Raw genomic sequence first — 19,461 nt, forward strand, 5'->3', positions numbered from 1 at the left:
AAAAACATTTACAATTAGAATCCACATGAAAAGGTTGAGAAGGTATATAATTTCGAAACAAACGATTGAGTTGCCTGAGAGTGACAGAACAGAGATGGGGATCCTTGCTTCAGCACCACGGAGAGATCATAAGTGGGTTTTGGGGCGTTTTTCCAGAGATGCTGATCCAAATCTCAAGATTCCAGTTAGAAAACTGGGGAGGGGTCGGGGGGAGGATCCGTCACTTTGTCCAAATTTAGCAGTCATTAGCGCAAGGAATCTATCCCGGATTTTGCAGGTGCAGGTAGGAGGTGGGGATTGTATCGAAAGGAAAACCGTTTTCTCCAGATTGCTTTAAGCAGAGGCACTTAATCAGAATGAAAATTAAACTAAGCCGGTATGTGGAAACATCACAGGTATCTAGTAAGAAGGACAGTGGTGAGAACTTGAACAATTCTGTTTCCTTGTCGGCATTTTTCGCATTCGAATTCATTTGTCCGATGAGCCTCACCCATTGTGACTCTCCGCCTTCCTATGCATCTCGCTATCCTTTCTGATATCTTGCAGTGCAGAGGCGGAAATTTCGGGGGAACGCGGGCACGAGAGCTTGAAGTGGGGTGGAGGGGTCCTGCCTCATCACCAGGAGAACAGTCTGGGTAGAGGGTGGTGGGGGAAGAGAGGTTGGACTCTCGTATCAATAGGAAGATTGCTGCCGCTTAGAGTCCCATGCTCTTGCTGGCTTAGCAGAGTCAGCTGCGGGCGAATGTTCACTACAATAGCGCTCAGGCCGGGTTTCTCACGCCTGGCGCGGGTGGGGGCATGGCCAAAGAGAAACCAGGCGGCCAACTCACTCCTACAGCCCTCTCCCTCCTTCCGCCGCCCCCTCCTTCCTGCCGGACTCCTCCCACCCCCCCACCCCCCGAACCCCAGCTCCGAGCTCCGGCGCTTGCGCGCGGCGGGCGGTCGGCCCCCGGAGGAAGCCCATTGGCCGCTGGGTGGAGCCGGGCGCTGCCTCGCGCCTGTGGTGGTCGCACGTGCTGGGGGCGGAAGCCGCGATCGCAGCTATGGCGTCGTTACTTTGGGGAGGCGATGCGGGGGCAGCGGAGAGCGAGCGGCTGAACGGCCACGTAACCGACACCGAGCCGGGGAGGGCAAGGGGGCGGGGGCTAGAACAGCACTCCCAGAGGGAGACCTAATGGCGTGGGGAAGGGGGAGCCCCGCTAGCGTTTTGAGTGGGGTGTCAAAGGGTGGAGGGGAGATGTGGCAGGAATTTGGAAGAGGGCCACGGGACAGGAGACCCCGAGAGAAGCAAGACCTGTGGTTAGAGAGGGCCAAATGAAGACATCTGCGGGAGGGAAAGCAGCTGGTAGCCCCAGCTAGACCCTGAGTTTTCTGCTCTCCCAATTTGACCCTTAAGCCTCGGCTAGCTTCCATCTCATCAGCCAGAGCGCTTTCCTATCTACCATCCCTTGAAAGTACTGTGACCCCCCCCCCAGGAACTGTCACATGTAGACTAGAGACTTATAAAGAACTTCATGTACAAGGGCAGCAGAAAGTCTCCTCCAATTTTAGGATAATTCATACAGGAGACCTATTCCTGAAAGGAACCTATTAATACATAATATTGCAAAGGAAACAGTATTGGAGTGGCCTTCCCTACCTCCCTTCCAGCCCCTGTTTGGGGGTAGCACTGGGCTGCTTGATGGCTTGCTTCCTAATACTGATTGAAATTTGTGTCTTTCAATAGCTTTCAAATCTCATCTACCCCTGGAAGAACCTTCGAGGTATTAGGAGTACTGCCGTCCCAAACGTAGGTGAGTGCTGTCAGAGTAAAGCAAACTGGCCTCAGTTAATTAGAAAGCATTGCTTTCCTCACATCCCTGGTATCCTTGGCTCCCTTAATTTAATATTCAAGGCCCTCCACCACTTTTCCAATCTTTACTGGCTCCTCCACTGCCTAACCCTTCCTGTTGTGCACGCTATAGCTTTGGCAAGAGAAGCTGGGATAATACTCTGCATTTCTGCTTGGCATTTATCTTTACCATTATTGTTTCTCTTCCATCCTTTTAGATGGTTCTGTTAATTACACCGAAGATGATGAAGAAGATGGAGGTAGGAAATAGAGTCCTTTGCGTGTATTTACTGGCATTCTGTTTCAGTTAATCATGACGTTCACAATGTGAGTGAATAATGTAATCTTAATTGGAAAAGAAACATCTTTGCTTCTGTTTTTTCATAAATAGTGGATATCAGAAGAAATCCTAACTCAGGAGTGGGGATTATTTCTTTAGAGGAAGTTGAAGTAGAATATGCAGGAACGGGTTAAGAATTTTCAGCTGGCAAGGAAAAATTAGCCTGGGGGCAATGAATGTAGGCTTGCTTGAGGTTAGAGGCTAGTGTATCCTAGCAGAGTGTAAGAAACTGAATCCTCATTTTAAAAAAAAAAGGAATTCTCAGTGCTGTGTCATTCTTTCTAGATCCTTCTTTTAGAATAAACTGAGAGTAGGAGCAGTTGCTTGATATAGAACCACTGAATGGGAGGGAGCAATTTATTAGATGTCATTCAGGAGGCTTGACTTTCCCCCTGCAATATCCCCTTTTTCATCCTTGCTTTTCCAGTGGATTTGGCAGCTAATTCACTCTTAAACAAGTTAATCCGGCAGTCTTTAGTAGAATCCAGTCACCTAGTTGAAGTCTTACAAAAGGATCCCAGCTCTCCACTCTACTCAGTGAAAACATTTGAAGAGCTGCGGCTGTGAGTATTTTTACTTTACGTGTAGGAACATGCTGGAAAGCACAGCACAGAGCAAACTAATGTGCTAGTCGTGAAAACCATCAGGATCTCCTTCATGTTCTAATATTCAATATTCAAATGAGATGTGGACTTTTTGCATGCAATTAAAATATAGTTCAAAGAGGGACCCTGGGATATCTGAGTTGTCCAGCGACTTGAGAACATTTTTGATGATAAAATATTTTAACCTTGCTGTGCTAAGGGGGCTAGCCCAGCCAGACACAGCCATATGGCTAGTCTTCATACCAGAACACAGATAACAGGGATTTTGATGGCCCAAATATCCTCCCCCACCCCCTTCAGATAAATTACAAGCTTTAAACTTCCTAATTATATTTTTGTTTCAAATAGTATTTAAATGAATAACTTTCCCAAGTGAGTTTGCATTTCCTAGGGATTGATCATTTGGCATTAAGGAAATGTATTTTAACAGGGACAGTTACTGATATGCACTTAAGGGGGGAAATCCAAAATCCCGATGGAGAAGCTTACCTATGATTAAAAGTTGGCTGGCCAGTAATCTACCAATTAATCTACCAATTAAGCACATTCAAAATGTGCATTTCATTGTAGTGGAAGTGTTCTAGCCTACTTCACTTTATCCTTTTTCCAGCATCTATCATGAGACCCCAGGAAAGATGCATTTCAAAATACTGGCTCAGAGGAATGAGCTAATGTTGTGTCTTCTGCTCCTAGAGAGAACTGATACAAGAATTACCTAAATGAAACTTTGTCTTCTCTGAAAATTGTTAAAACATCAAAATTTGTCACTAATTAAAGAGAAATAAACAATAAGTCTCACTTAGTTTTCTGCCTGAGTGGAAAATAAAACTCTCCTGGAAAATTGGCATTATTTTGTCAGTTGAGTTTTCCCTTTTTTTTTTCCCTTGGTTCAACACAATGTTCAATCTTAGGCACTTAATCCTGCCCTTGGCTTAGGCTTTTAACATAACTTATTCTAGTGGTTTAACTACAGGCATGTTTGTATATGTTTGGGAGTTGAGGTATCAATTATATATTTCTAAATTTTACTTGTCATGCTCAGTTGCAAAGTAGCCTAATTTAGAAATGCACCTTTCAAGGTTGTATTTCTGAAGCTACTGACCAATTATAGATTAAGTTTTTTCTTTTTCTTTTTTTTGGACAGAAAAGAAGAGTTACTCAAAGGAATCTATGCAATGGGATTTAACAGACCATCCAAAATCCAAGAGATGGCTCTCCCTATGATGCTGGCACATCCGTGAGTTTCCAACTTGGCCATTTCTAGTCTCTTCTGTTCAGTTTATGCCCAGGATCTTGTATTCAGTTTATGCCCAGCGTCTCCTCTTTTCTACAGACCCCAGAACCTCATAGCCCAGAGCCAGTCTGGAACAGGAAAGACAGCTGCTTTTGTCTTGGCAATGCTAAGCAGAGTTAACGCCTTGGAACTGTTTCCACAGGTAAGGAAAGGCTGAGAGAGAGCTGGGAATGCTTGCAATGCTAATGTTATTTTAGTAATAGGCGATCTTGCTGCAATGATGTGACGCTATTTAGAATAGACGTTCTTTCCTAAAATCATGGTGTGTTGGGCAGCAGTGTGGGGCAGTGATTGAGAGCACAGGCTTTATAGTTTGACTGGTTCTAATCCCAGCCTCTCTGCTTGCCAGCTGGGAGTCTTAGGAGAGTTAGTAAATCTTTCCCAGCGTGCTTTCTTGTCTGTAAAGATAACATTTATGAAGGTATGGATCCTGGTTATTCCTTTCACCCTTGAACTCTAATAGCAAGCGCAATGCTTAGCTTGTAGAAACCATTCATTAAGCACTGAATGACTGACTTAATGAATACTTGCCCCATAAGATTGTCATGTAGATTAAATGAAATGATGTACATTTTTAGCACCGTGCTCGGCATAAACTGAGCGTTCATAGTGATGGCCGTATGGGTGTAGCTCACCCAGTCCCTCTCATTTGGCGGAGGAGGAAACTGAGGCTTGGAGAGGGAAAGGTCTCACATAAAGTCACATATGGCAGAGAGTGACCGAGTGGGGACTGGATCTGAGCTTGCCCTTCTCCCAGCCTAGCGTCCCCTCACAGAGAGTATCTGGTAATCTTTCCTTCTTTGCCCAGCCTGTGCTCATCAACTCACTTGACACCCTGGGAACCTGAGTGCTGGGTGCGCTCAACGCTGTAGGGAAACAGGGAATCTCTTAGGAAGCTCCCAGCCTCTGACCGAGAAGTGATGGCTGTGGATGACCAGTGGCGGGTATATGAAATCGTGGGCTTTCTGTAGACAAGTTCAGGGAAATTTATATCTGAGGTTTGATGCCATGAATAAAAACTGTTTGGGAGAAGCTGTGCTTGAACACTTGCAGAGACGTGTGTGGAAACTATGTTGCTGTTGTTTTTTCAATCACTTTAGCTGTGTTTCCCTCTCCCTATCTCAGATCCTTAATTGTAACTCAAAAGCACAATAAGTATCACCAGTTTCTTCCATTAACATCCTCATTCATCCACAACCACCGTTCATAGTGGAGGAATGGAAGTAACAGATCAAAGAGTTTGAGGGAATATTCTGCCCCAGATGTGTGAGATGGATCAGACCAGGCAGGGAGTGTTCTGGAAACAGGCAGACTTTCAAAAAAGCATGACCATTATGTAACCTGTGTTTCTTCTTAACCCTTTGGAGAGGAAAATTAAAAGGAAACTGTCTCTCCATCCTTCAGCCCCTTTCCCCTTCTGTAGTCTGCATTTATCCCAGATCTACCAGCCGCTAAACTGTAGTCAATTAAAAATATTTTATCCAACCAAGATCTCCAATTTCACTTCTCTGCCTCTCCCTGTAGAAAATTTCATTGTATTTTGAAATTGCATGATGGGTGTTAGGAACTTTTTCTCCTGCTCCCTTGTCTCTCTCTCTCAGTGCCTCTGCCTGGCTCCTACTTATGAATTGGCTCTGCAGACTGGCCGAGTGGTCGAACGGATGGGGAAATTCTGTGTGGACGTTCAAGTGATGTACGCCATTCGAGGGAATCAAAGTATGTAACAGCAAGCCAGTCCTGGCTGATGTTCCCAGTCCTGACTCGACCACTGACCAGTGTGGTATATCCTTCTCTGCTTTCTCGCCTCTAAAACGGGGGCTGTCACGGCACCTGTATCACAGACGTGTTCCTAGAGTTAAACGACATGATACAGATAAAGCCCTGTGCGCACCCCTGGTGACAAAGACCCAGTAACTGCTACCTGCATCATTCCCACGTCCTGAAGAGGGTGCTTTCACTTGCTCTTCTGTGAGCCTCAGTTCTGTGCAGAACACCTTGTGTTATTCCACTTTTTAAATTAAAGTATATGAATACAATGAAAAAAAACTTTAAAACACAGAAAATGCAAAAGTAAACATGAAAATTATTCTTTCTTATCTTTCAAAAACCTATTTCCAAAGATGGCTGGTTTTGTTAACAAATCTTTATTTTTCGTTTCTGAGTGTTTACAAAAATGGGAGCATTTTTTATCATAGTGTTCAAAAACACACAAGTTTTAGACATCTTTTCACGTCAGTATGTATAGCCCCACCTCATTCTTTTAAGTAGCTGCATAATATTCTGTTATTTGTTTAATGTGACCTGGTGATAGACGTGTTTTGGTAGTTGTCCATTTGGGGAGGGTTTGTACAGTGGTGCCAGTGTTTCTTCAGGACAGTTGAGATACTGCAGGGTGACACTTCTTTAAATTTTATTTTTATTTTGTATTGAAGTGTAGTTGATTTATAATGTTAGTTTCAGCTGTACAGAAAAGTGATTCAGTTATACAAACATATATGTATACATACATATATTTTCAGATTCTTCTCCATTATAGCTTATTATGAGGAATTGAATATAGTTCCCTGTACCATACAGTAGGTCCTAGGGTGACTTTTTTAAATGACCATGGGGCAGAATCCAATGTGCAGGACCGTTAGGATTAGCATAAACCTAGAAACTCAGGTATTTATTCTTAAAGCTCTGCAAAATCAAAAACCACAAAGACCCTCAGGGTGTGCACTCAGAAAACCGGTAGGAAAGGTGCTTTTGCTTAAGCGTTGTGTGTCGCATTGCCCTGAATCGTGGACTGTTAGTGTTGTCTGCATCTGAAGGAGGCTTTCGAACCTGTTTTCTCCGCAGTTCCCAGAGGCACCGACATCACCAAACAGATTGTAATTGGCACTCCTGGGACTGTCCTAGACTGGTGTTTCAAGCGAAGGTTAATTGATTTGACTAAGATTCGCGTGTTTGTCCTGGATGAAGCCGACGTGATGATTGACACGCAAGGGTTCTCGGACCAAAGCATCCGTATTCAGAGGTAACCTTCACGCCCGTCCTTTCTTCCCAGAGCTTCTGTCCAGATGAGGGATTTCATTTGCCTGCTGCCCCTAATGGTCTCCACTGCTGTGTCCCCGCCTCCGTCACCTTTCAGACGAGCTCGGGTCTTCCTTGCTTTCACCAGCTCGGCAGGCCTCCAGCCTGCTGTGATTTCCCAGCTTCTTCAGTTTGTAGTCTTGCCTGACTGCCTTACTCCTGCGCTGCACGCTTACAGATGGAATCCAGGTATTGGGTCTGCACCAAATTTTGCCAGGAATCTTATATTTCAAGCCAACATTTTATTTTTTAATTTTTTAAACATTTTTTATTGATTTATAATCATTTTACAATGTTGTGTCAAATTCCAGTGTAGAGCACAATTTTTCAATTATACATGAACATATATATATTCATTGTCACATTCAAGCCAACATTTTAAATCCTTTCAATGGCCAGCACAGTGGCAGGCCTCCTGTAGGCTCATGTCTAAGGTGCCTCTCTCCTTCCATTTCTGCACAGTTAGAAATCTTCTGTAGCTCTGAGGAAACTGAAAAGTGTCCAGAAACTTTAATAATGAAAAGCTCAATATCACAGATAAGCAAACTGAACACCTTTTCAGAATTGTATACAAAGAATGCAGAACATTTAGCTGGTTAAGATCGTCTCATGTTCTTTGTTGAGAAATTTATAGATTGAATGGAATCTGCCAGAATTTACATCTGCACTGTCTGCTGCACATGCAGATAGTTGAGGGAAAATTCGTTTGTATTTTGTTTTATATTTTTCTGTGATGTATCAAAACTTCATAGAAGTCAAGAAGATGTTTTGAGACTCCATTTTTCAAAAGCAAGTACCTAAAAGATAGGGGAAATATACTTTGTGTTGTGATTTGACATATTGCTTGATATGTCACCAGTAAGATCTGAAGGCTCTGCCCTATGCTGAGAGCAGAGAGGCACCTGTTAGCAACAGTTCCCCCGTGTTCATCCACAGGACATTTTACTTGCAGCCTCTGAACCAGGAAATGGAACTTCACTCAGTGTCATAGGGAGGGCAAGGGAAAGATCCGATCATGCATGTCCCTTTGCATGGTGTGGCCAAGCTAGGTCAGCATGTTCCCAGCCGAGCACTGAAGGAGGCAAAAAACCCTTAATTTAGAAGTATTGCCCATCCCATCCTGAACTGGAGCGATTCAGTCTCCATGTGTGCTTTTCACTCCCCTCCCCCGCCATGCCTGGTCCCAAATTCATCCGCTCTGTTTCCCTTGTTTACTCTTTAGCCCAGTTGTGTGTGTCCTTCCATCCATCACTAATGTCATACAGCCGGTTAGCCCTTTCCTGACCTGGGTCCTATTGACCTCGTCGCCTGTTTTTTTTCCTAGCCTCCTTTTCTTGTGTTATGGATACAATGTCTACAGTTGTCTCTTTGAGGATATTCGTTATAGGATTAAAATTTTTTTTTTCTGTTCTCAGCACTGCCTCTCAATTATCTCAGTTTCCTTTTTTGTTTGTTGGCTGCAGCCTCTGTCTTTGGTGGTGGATCCCTCCTCATCTCTGGTTCGTGATCTGAGATGAGGAACTGGAAAGCTCATTGCCAGCTCTGTGCGCATGGTTGGGGCTTGTAACTTGGAGGCTGATTGCCCCAGCAGGTCTTTAGGACTGAGTAGCGTCTCTAGTGTCCTTCCTGGGACACTTGGTGGCTGGCGTCCTGGGAGCGAAGCAGGAGGATGGGCTGAGAGGGGTCCACCATTCAGTATGTGTATTTCTACTTGCTCCTCTGTTCAGCTTTACCATCCCCTTCTGATGAGGCTCTTCTGCTTGTATATGCTCAGCTGCCCAAGTAAGACGGGGTCCAGCTGCTCCTTACACGTATTCTCAGCCAGCCTTCCTATTTAAGATAATTTTGGCCAAAGACCAAGCGAGACTCCCTTCTTGCCATCCCTTACCAATAAGTTGGTAAATTTTTAGAGAACAGCAAATGAAAGATTCAGAAGCCCAGGAAAGATTCAGCAGTCAAAAAGGGCTTTCTACTCAAGAGAATATTAAGTAAAATTAGATAGAGTATTTATGTTGGTGGTTTATTCCTCCATTGTGCAGTTTTCCTTCCTTTTGCTTAAAATGCATTAAATCACAGCACTGTCCCATAGAAATACAATGCAAGTCACATGTATAATTTAAAATTTTCTAATAGCCACATTAAAAAAAAGAAACAGGTGAAATTCATGTATTTTTATTTATTTAACCCTGCATATCAAAAATAGCATCTTAACAAATGTTACCAATATAAAAATTATTAATGAATTATTTTGCATTCCTTTTTTTTCATACTAAGTCTTCAAAATCCAGTGTGTTCTGCAGAACAGCCCATGTTTTCTTTCCTTGGATAATTTGTATAAATTTTCTTTTTGGAATGAAATGGCCCCGACCTTGAGATACCATTCCGGGTGCCATCTCTTTCCAGACAGAGGGTTGTGCTAGAGCAGCAGGCCCAGAGGCCCATGCGGATTCTCCTCTTGTCTCCTAGCACCCCCCCTACCCCTGCCCCCACCGGCCTTCCCTGCTAATTCTCTGGTCTCTGGTGCTTGCAGGTCCTAGACCTCCCGGGGGTTCTGAGGGGACCACTGCCTTTTCACCAGCATTTTCCTCTATAGCGCTGGGACAGCAGCTTCATCCACCTTCTCGTTTACCACACTTTTCCAGCTTCCAGAAACACATTGGAACGTCTTATCCACCTGTTTGTCCTCTCCTGTTCTCCACGTTTCGTGACTTCATGTCTTTTTATCCTTTTACAATCACATTAGTGGGATACGGAAGCTGAAGGTGGCACGTGTGGCCAGTCTGCCACAGTCACCCGGAAGCTCGTCACGTTGTTCTGCGAAGTCCCCCGATGGTCCAGGTCCCGGGCTCACAGCCGTGTTTGGGAATCACTAGGCTGTTTAATCTTTCCTCCCTTTTAGCACTAATGGCTTCCTCTCTAAGTGCTTTGCTGTCTCCTCAAAAGTGGTCATTTCTCTCTGGTCTGGCTTCTATTTTGTAAAATAAAATTAACTTTTTAATTGATGTATAAAATATGCAGAGAGAAATACACCAATCCTAAGTGTACCACTGGGTGAATTATCACAGAGAGGCTCTGCCCAGGGGCCAGTGGCCCAGATCATAGCATACAACTTTGCCTGCACTCCGGAGGTCCCCCGCAGCCCCTGTCCGGTCCCCGGCCCTCTCTCCTCCCAGGCTTGACTCTCTGCTGACTGCTGACTCTGTAGATTCATTTTGCCTGTTTTTGAACTTGGTACCAACTAGCCTGAGCCCGTTGTGGGCTCAGTCAACACTCTACATGTGGCAGCGTCTCCCCTTTTCGCTCCCTTTTTGTTTATATCCAGGTTCTTCCCATTCCAAACAGAGTTCACGTGGCTGTTGTTCTTTCCCGCCCAAGAAATAGCGCACCTGCCACTGAATGATGGACCTCTGGGTCCTTCTTCCCCGTTGAGCTTTGTGCCAGGTGATGGCCACAGTCAGCACCTGGACTGACACTCTTGGCTCCATGAGCCTGTCTCTCGTAAGGGGAAGGCTGGCATGAAAAACCCCAAACCCTGCAGAACTCTTTCCTCACCTTCACTCTTGGGCCCCACCTCCAGTTTACGCATTTTCCCAAATTCTTGGTGGGAAGGAGGGGCTGACACGGGATGTTTGGCCCCAGAGCGGGGGCGGGGGGCTGCTGATGGCAGTGGGTCAAGTGCTGGAGTCCACCCCCGAGGAGGGCGACGGGCCCAGCCGTCGGGTGACCTCCCTCTTCCCTCCTCCTTACAGAGCTTTGCCCTCCGAGTGCCAGATGCTCCTCTTTTCTGCCACCTTTGAAGAGTCCGTGTGGCAGTTTGCAGAGCGAATCATTCCGGACCCTAATGTCATCAAGTTGCGGAAAGAGGAGCTGACGCTGAACAACATCCGGCAGTATTACGTGCTGTGCAGGGACAGGAAGGACAAGTACCAGGCTCTGTGCAACATTTACGGCGGCATCACCATCGGCCAGGCCATCATCTTCTGCCAGGTAACGCCGAGACCCATCTCTGTCCTGCCCAACTTCCCTGTCGGCGGACGGAGGGGACAGGAAGGCTGGGAGGCGCCTAGAGCCGGGCACCGTGGTCAGCACTCTCTGTGCACTATGTTGTTTAATCCTCAGAGCAACTCTGAATAGAAATGATCTGTATTTTACGGGGAAGCTTAGAAAGGTTAAGTAATGGAGTGACTTCAGTGTGATGCTAACCAGGGGGCTTCCTGGTGTTCGCGGGGCTGCTTCTGACTCTGCCCCGTTAGGCTGATGTTCATTGTGGGGTTTCCACAGACACCCTTTATCAGGTTAAGAATGTTCCTCTATTCCTGACTTACCACGAGCGAAGGAGCCACTCACTCACCCACTATTAATACCCCTTATTTTTATTTTCGTATTTATTTTCCTGTCCGACATTTTTCACATTCGTGTCCTGGTTGTGTTTTCCCACCACGTGAACGCTGTCAGCTCCGTGAGGGCAGGATCCCACCCGCCTCTCTCACCCTCACGCCTGCCCCAGAACAGCCCCGCCTGGCACACGGACCGCGCTGGAAACCTCTGCAGAGCAAAGGAAAGCTCAGCTCTGCCACGGGCTGCCACGTGACCTTGGGCAAATCACTTAATGTTTTTAAGCTCTAGGTTTATCTTTTAATTCTTAAAATGAAATTAGGTAGCTGCTTCATCAAATTGTCATGAAAGCAAATGAGCGCAGTGGGGGTACAGGTTTCCACCAGGCGCCCGAGGTGTACAGAGCGCTCTGGGAGCGTCTGATGCTCTTGGTGTTTGGTTCTCTTATTTTGTCCTCAGACCCCCGTGAGAGGTAGGCGGAGCACTTTCGTCTTGGTATCGTGGCTGAGAAGCCAAAACTCTGACAAGTTGAGAGGATGTGACCCGTAGAATCACAGTGGGAGGGAGAATTCCCTGCCACATTCAAAGGCTCTTCTAGGCCCGGAGGGGAGGTGAAATGAAACTCTGCGGCAGCCCTGCCGGCTCCCTGCCCTGCAGACGGGAGCGCTGCACACACAGCCAGGCTGTTTTAACTTGAGGGGCTGTGCTGGGTTTTCATTCTCATGCAGACTCGTCGAAATGCCAAGTGGCTGACTGTGGAGATGATGCAGGATGGCCACCAGGTGTCTTTGTTAAGCGGAGAGCTGACCGTGGATCAGCGAGCTTCCATCATTCAGAGGTTTCGGGATGGGAAGGAGAAAGTCCTTATAACGACCAACGTCTGTGCTCGAGGTGTGTGAGTGTGTGCGCACACGTGCATGCGCACTTCAAGTCAAGTTTATTGAAGCACCATTTACATATGATAAAATTCACTCTTTTTAAGAATATGGTTCATTGAGTTTTGACAGGCATACATAGTCACATACCCGTCACTATAATCAAAATGCAGAATATTTCCATCTCCTCTCAAAGTTTCCTTTTGCTCCTTTGCAATCTGTCTCTGCAATACTGGCCCCTGGCGACTGCTGAGTAGATTTCTGTACCTGTATTTCTTTCTCTTCCAGTTACTGTATAAGTTAAATCATACAGTTTGTAGCCTCTTTGTCCAACTTACTCCACTTGACATAATGCTCTTGAATTTATCCATGTTGTTACACATACCATCGGCCATCCCTTTTCATTGCTGAGTAGTATTCCATTGAACAGGTGGACCACAGTTAGTTCATCCATTTGCCAGTTTTGGACATTTGGATTATTTTCAATTTAGGGCTGTTTTGAAGAAAGCTGTAATAAACATTCATGTATAGGCTTTACATAGACACATGCTTCCATTTCTCTTGGGTAAATAGCTGGGAGTACAATTTCTGGGTCATATGGTAAGTGTATGTTTAGCTTTGTAGGAAATTAAAAACCTGCTTTCCAAAGCGACTGTACCACTTAGCATTTCCACGAGCAATGTAGGAAACTTCCACTTGTCCTGCATCCTTATTAGCAGTTAGTATCATCACTCTTTTTCATTTTAACCTTTCCGGTAGATGTGTGTGGTAGCCTGTGTTTCTCACTTGCATTCCCTAATGACTAACAATGTTGGTCATCTCTGAGGTGTTTTTAATTTTAAAACTGTTGACTACTAGGGGAATAAAGACCTTTGTTTTTTCAAGAGGAGGGCCTTCCTGCTTTCCTCACTCCCCTCATGTCCTTGCCAGACCCCATGCTCCCACCATGGTTCCTAACTTACTACTAGTTCAGCCGTTAGAACCTAGGATCTGCCATGAATGCTGAGCTTGGCACTTGGGAAGAGTAACCTGAAAAAGGATGAGGTTCCTGCCCCTGGGAGCTCACTGCCTGGGCCCTGACACTCCGGACCAGCGCCCTCCAATAGAAACTTTTGCGTCAGTGGAGATCTTCTATTCTGTGCCATCCAGCTGGTAGCCACTAGCCACATATGGTGGCTGTTAAGCGTGTGGGGTATGGCTAGCATGGCTGAGGACCTGGATTTTTAATTTGAATCAGTGTGAAGTTAAGTAGCCCCATGAGGCTAATGTTCACCATACTGGACAGTGTAACTCCAGACCCCAGAGCAAAGAACGCACAGATTGCTTCAGAGTCAAAGCACGGAGCAGAGAGGACAAAGATTATGACCCAGACAGCTTACTCATGCTGGGGGACAGAGGCACTGGCCGGGCACAGATGTGTCCCTGGGAAGCATGAGCCGGGACCAGTGTTGAAGGAAGGGGAGAATTCAGTCGGATGCGAGTTTACAGTTTGCTTGGGAAGCGGTGAGACCATGTGACTTCAGTGAGGGATTTGTGAGTCAGGAGAGAAAGACGGGACTTTGGGGAGCTGGGAGGTCTCAGTTATTTGTACTTTATCCTGGACAGTGTGGGCAGCTGGGCTGGAGACCCAAGTGCACTAGACGGGGCTGTGGTGCCCGAGGTGAGGGATTAGAGGAGTGGGAGACGAGAGAGACGGGGGACCGGTCTGGAAGTTGTTGTAATAGTGGAGGCAACAGATTAAATGACCTGACCAGAGCAGTGGCCGTGGAATGGGGTGGAGCTGTGGCCCTGGATGGGTAAGGGGACCTCGCACAGCAGGAGTGGGGAGGAGGGAGTGGCTCTCTGGCTGGGTGAGAGCCCCTCCCCACCACGTGCATGTGCGCGGGCACGCACACACACACGCACACACACACGCACACACGCCACACACACACGCACACACACGCACGCACACACAGTATACGTATTGAGACTTCAGTAGAATTCACTTATACTGACCTCTCACCCAGTGTCATAGACACACACACTGTGCAAGCAAACTGCCTGACCAGGGGACCTATTCCAACTATGGAAAAGCAGGCTTGATTTATAGATTTTGTTTGTTACATGAGAATTCCCTTGAATAGCCACGTCCTAAGGGAAAGCGTGCAGGCCCCTGCAGTGTCCTTCCTCTTCCAGGTATTGATGTGAAGCAGGTCACAATCGTTGTGAACTTTGACCTTCCTGTGAACCAAGCAGAGGAGCCGGACTATGAGACCTACCTCCACCGCATCGGGCGGACCGGCCGCTTTGGGAAAAAAGGCCTTGCCTTCAACATGATTGAGTTGGACAAGCTGCCCCTGCTGAAGAAGATCCAGGACCACTTCAGTGAGTAGCCCCTTCCGGAGCGGGAGGGCTTTGGCAGTGGTGATCGAGTCACAGATCTCAAGCCCGGGGCTCCTGACAGGATGCGGGCAGGAGCCATGGAGTGGGAGGCCTCTGGTGCTCAGAGCCAGAGTTCCTAATGTGAGATGGGGTGGTGCATTCATATGTGGTTGTTAAAGAAAAATGTGAAAATCAAGTGGAATTAACATGAGCTCAGATGTCTCCATTATTGCTCATTCTGGGATCTGGAGCAGATTTCACGTCCATAAAGAACCACCCTAAGCAAAATAATAAGAGCTTTTAGGATGATGTTGTATCCCCAGCTTCCTCTTTATCCTAATTTTTCCCTTCCTCTTGCCCCACCAACCAACTTGGACAGTCCTGAATCCTGAGGCCCTTCTTCCAGCCCCCATCTATACGAGGCAGGCTCTGACAGCTTGCAGACACTCTTGGACCCTGCTGGAAACTTGAAGCATGATACAAGCTGTGATGTCCTGTTCTTGAATTGCCCCCCGCCCCAAAGCCATGGGTAGATGTGGCTGGGGAGCCAGGGATGAGGGGCCCTTGGGGACTCCAGATGTATCTGTCACCTTTAGGACAATCAGTGGTCCTTAACCTTCATGGGAAGCAAAGGACACTATCCCCAGGAAAATGCATATAAGCAATTATGTGCCATTTGGAATATAATTTTTCTTATTTATTTATTTAAAAAAATTTTAAATTGAAGTACAGTCAGTTACAATGTATCAATTCCTGGTGTACAGCACAATGTTCCAGTCATGCATTTATATATATATATACACACACACACACATACTCTTTTTCATTAAAGGTTATTACAAGATATTGAATGTAGTTCCCTGTGCTATACAGAAGAAACTTGTTTTTTCAATCTATTTTTATATATAATGGCTAACATTTTGCAAATCTCAAACTCCCAAATATAACTTAAAAGGTTTGCAGGCTGACTGTGGACCCTTCAGGGAAGCTGATTAAGCACCCCTGAGTTAGGATAACTGAGGGGTGGGGGCAGAGGAAGAGCTTCTCATTAAGATCACTGTTGCTATGGCAAGCGAGGCTCCTCGTGGCCATCCAGCACCCCCACACCCCATGCCCACTTCACTCCTCCTGAGCTCAGCCGGGCCCCTGCCCAGCCTCCCTGCACCACGTCCTGGCCTCGCTCTGCCCCAGGGTATCGAGACGTGCAGCTTCTTTTGTCTGCATGTTTGATGCTGCTGCAGTTAGTCCTAGTGGTTATTTGGAACCACCCCCTCGTTACCCAACCGCGAGCCTGCGCCTTTCTCAAGGCTTTCCGGACGGGGAGTCACTGTCTTCAGAAGTGTAACTGAGGGTGGGATGAAGTTTCACTCAGGCCCTGGGATAAGACCGTTCCGTTTTCTTTTGTCCTTTTAGACAGCAGCATTAAGCAACTCGACCCTGAAGACATGGATGAAATCGAAAAGATTGAATATTGAAGAAAACTGGATCATTTGTGAAGTATTCTGTATATGAGAATGTCCCAGTAGGTTTCGAAGGTAATTTTTTATGTTGAGCCTTTTTCAACATGAAACTGTTATATTTGGCAGAACAAATGTCATGGTAGCCTTAGTTGTAAGACCTGAGGTCTTTATGAGCCAAACTGATGTGAAGCACTCGATCCTTTTGAATAAAAAAAAAGTGAGATTATTTCTTACTCTGATCTTTTCGCAGATAAACATCGTGGCGTGGGCCACGGGGATGTGTGTGTGGGTGGTTGGTTTATAGAATCGGAGCGGATTGTGCCTCTTGCGAACGTCTCCTGCTGCCACGAGATGGCAGCAGGACTTCACTGTTTTGGGGATTTGAGTTGGTCTGACAGATGGAAAAGCCACACCTCTTCAGACTCACTCAGACTGCCCTGTCCAGCCCCGTGTCTTCCCTCCCTCCCCCGCCCCCCGCACAGGCACACACTCTTACCCCTGAGCGCAGGCTGAAACCTTTACAAAGTAAAACAATTTGGAAGAGAGGTCATTTTGCTACTTTTTTAATGTTGCAACTGACTGAGTTTCAAAATGTTTTCCTATTTTACTTCTTAATGTCTTCAGATTAGAGAAGATTCAGTCCATCATCAGTTTTTTGATAGTCTTTGAAAATTTGGCTTTATAATAGGCACTTCTTAGAAACAGGCAGTGGGAGAGAAGAACCCACTTGCCTTGTTAAAGAAGTGACATTTCAGGGAGCCGACAGGTTTTGCTTTTAAGAACGTAAAAGTTTATCTGAGAATCCTGGACATTCTCCTGCCAGGCCCCACCTCTGTCCCTGCAGACTGCCACCAGCAGTCACCCCGGCACAGAGCGTGTTTCTGGCATATCTCTTGATGCTCCGCGTGCATGTCACCCTGCCTGTGTTTTGTCGCCATGAGCAGGGCTCAGAAGTACATCAGATCGTCCGGTTTCCTCACTCCACAACAGACATTTATGTGCACCCCTTATGCTAAACACCAAGGAAGAGAGATGGGTATGATGTCACGGTCATTTCAGAGTCCAGAGACTCAGAATAAGCCAGCATTCTAACAGTAATAGTCTCTGCTTAAGGAGGGGGTGGAGAGGAGGCCCCTCCGGCACCACCGGGCCAGCTTCCAGAGGAGAAGACACTCTCCATCTCCTTTTGTAAGAGAGGACAGGGGTTGAAGAGTGCCTCTCCTCCGGGACCTGGTACCACCTTGAAGTCACCTAACATAGGTCCACCGAGGCGGTGTCCCAGATCCAGCTCATCACCAGAATTACCTGGAGAACTTGAAAAAAAAAATCGTTTTTAAAATGGAGGTACTGGGGATTGAACCTAGGACCTCGAGCATGCTAAGCAAGTGCTTTGCCACTGAGCTGTACCCTCCCACTGCTGAAAAAAAAATTTACAGATTTCTTCCCCATACTGTACACAAGAAGCCAGACTCTCTGAGGGTGGAGGCCAGAAATACACTTACATAAGGGAGCTGAAATCAGCAGGTCATAGAGACCACTGTCTTAGGAGACACCGAGGAAAGGGAAGTCCTCGGGGACAAGAGTCTAGAAAAGTGGAGGTCCCACCCTGCATGTCCACTCGGTTCTCCTTACACCCCGTCTGTCACCCACTCTGGGCTTGATCAGCTTGTGATCCGTTGTCTTGTCCACTGAATACCCAGCCCCCAGCACATAGTAGGCCCTCAACAAATATTCTGTGGAGTAAATATTCTGTTGCTATTTCTTCATTCACTCACCTTCTTCCCTGAAGTTTTCCAGCTTAGTTTTGAACCCCAATCACAAGGTACAGGATGAATATGCCTGGGGATGCTTTGCTGTCTTACTAGTGAAGAATTGAGGCAGACTTTCCCTCATAGTCAGCCGGGCGGTGGGGGTCTCCTAACAGACTTTCTCACCTCCCTTTTCAGTTCTGACCTCTGATGGAATCTCTGCCAGTTACCCTCACAGCCGTCCTCAGTGATTTGTCAGCTGTTCCCATGGGGTCTGCAAACAGTGGGCATTCTTCCCCGTCCCCTTTGCCCCTCTGCTCACTTCCCTTTGTCTCACCACCCAGGAGGCAGAAAGCCCTCCATGTTCTGTGCACAACACGGCTGTCTTAATGTTGTCTGTGCAGTTTGGCGAGTCAGCGTTGCCAAGGCTGTTTTGCAGGGTGCAGCTCCTCAGAACCGCCAGCAGTTTTCACATCTCCTGACCGGGCCAGGCTGGGATCATCTCACTCAGTCGATGCCTGCCCGAGAAAGAGGAAATGGAGAAGCCAGGAATAGCCAGATGGTTCCAGTGCATCTGTAAGCCGGGTTAATCAGCTGTGTATTACTTGGCACCAGATACTACACCAAATCCATTAGGTTTATCTTGGCCAGCGTCGCACTGTGAGCATATTGAAATTCCCGATTACGTAGAGCAGTGTGATTTCCAGTGGGAGTTAGGGGCACAGATCCTGCTTGTTAGGTGCTGGATCTGAGGCGGCTGTGACTAATAGGACAGGCAGTCGCATCATCCTGGTCTGGTGGGTTGTCTGACAGCCGTTCTCAGGAGACGTGACTGCTTTTGCTTACGAGAAAGTGTCGATCCTCCCCGCAGAGCTCGGGCCCCTGGAAAGCTCTGGCAGCCTCTGCACGTGTGGTCAGCAGTGGAAAGTCTTGAGGGATGAGCAGTACATTTCCAGTCAAGACACGGGAGAGAGGAGCCGGTGGTGTCCAGCCTTGGTCCTGCTCTTGGTCCCCTGAGAGGCTGTCTCCTTCCCTTTGATTCAGGCTGGGACCCAGGTCAGAAGGAGGACCGTGGAGACAGCACTGCGGCGGGAATGGATGCTCTGGGGGGTCCAGAGCAGGGCGCTCTCTGTGGGCCCGCTGAGCTCAGGGGCCTTCCTGCTGCTGTACAGACAGCCTGCGGGCTGGTCGGGAGGGCGCGGTAGTGGTTCCAAGGGACTAACAGAAGAGTCTGTCCTCTTAAATCCTACCCCTCGCCCCAGCCCTCCAGCACGTTCAGAGAATTACCGTATCTGTCTACCCTCGTTCTGTTGTGGCCCACAGACTGTGAAATAGCCCAGTGTTGCTCTGCGCTGCAGGCAACACCAGCTTTCCACCCTAGGAGGAATCCCAGAGGAGCTCGCATCTGCACTTGGTACTCACAGCTGGGAGGCGAGTTGGGACTGACTTGCCTCCTCCCTTCCGTCTGCTGACCGCCCGCCCGCAGCGCCTCTGCTCACTTCCTCAAGCTGACGCTCCCATTTCCAGGTTCTGA

At 47.1% G+C, this 19,461-nt stretch overlaps 1 protein-coding gene across 1 annotated transcript; it reads left to right on the forward strand.

The window, feature by feature from the left end:
* Nucleotides 1-989: 989 nt before the first annotated feature.
* DDX25 (DEAD-box helicase 25) lies at nucleotides 990-16,412 on the forward strand. The gene is made up of 12 exons (XM_010986476.3): nucleotides 990-1,106; nucleotides 1,727-1,793; nucleotides 2,050-2,091; nucleotides 2,599-2,734; nucleotides 3,921-4,013; nucleotides 4,110-4,212; nucleotides 5,672-5,786; nucleotides 6,912-7,089; nucleotides 10,895-11,132; nucleotides 12,209-12,371; nucleotides 14,534-14,722; nucleotides 16,133-16,412. Exons 1-12 carry the CDS (start codon nucleotides 1,044-1,046, stop codon nucleotides 16,192-16,194), a joined length of 1,449 nt encoding a protein of 482 aa, XP_010984778.1. The 5' UTR covers nucleotides 990-1,043; the 3' UTR covers nucleotides 16,195-16,412.
* Nucleotides 16,413-19,461: the final 3,049 nt, after the last annotated feature.

Source organism: Camelus dromedarius, chromosome 34 (assembly GCF_036321535.1).
Source record: "Camelus dromedarius isolate mCamDro1 chromosome 34, mCamDro1.pat, whole genome shotgun sequence".
In the NCBI taxonomy this organism is placed as follows: Eukaryota; Metazoa; Chordata; class Mammalia; order Artiodactyla; family Camelidae; genus Camelus; species Camelus dromedarius.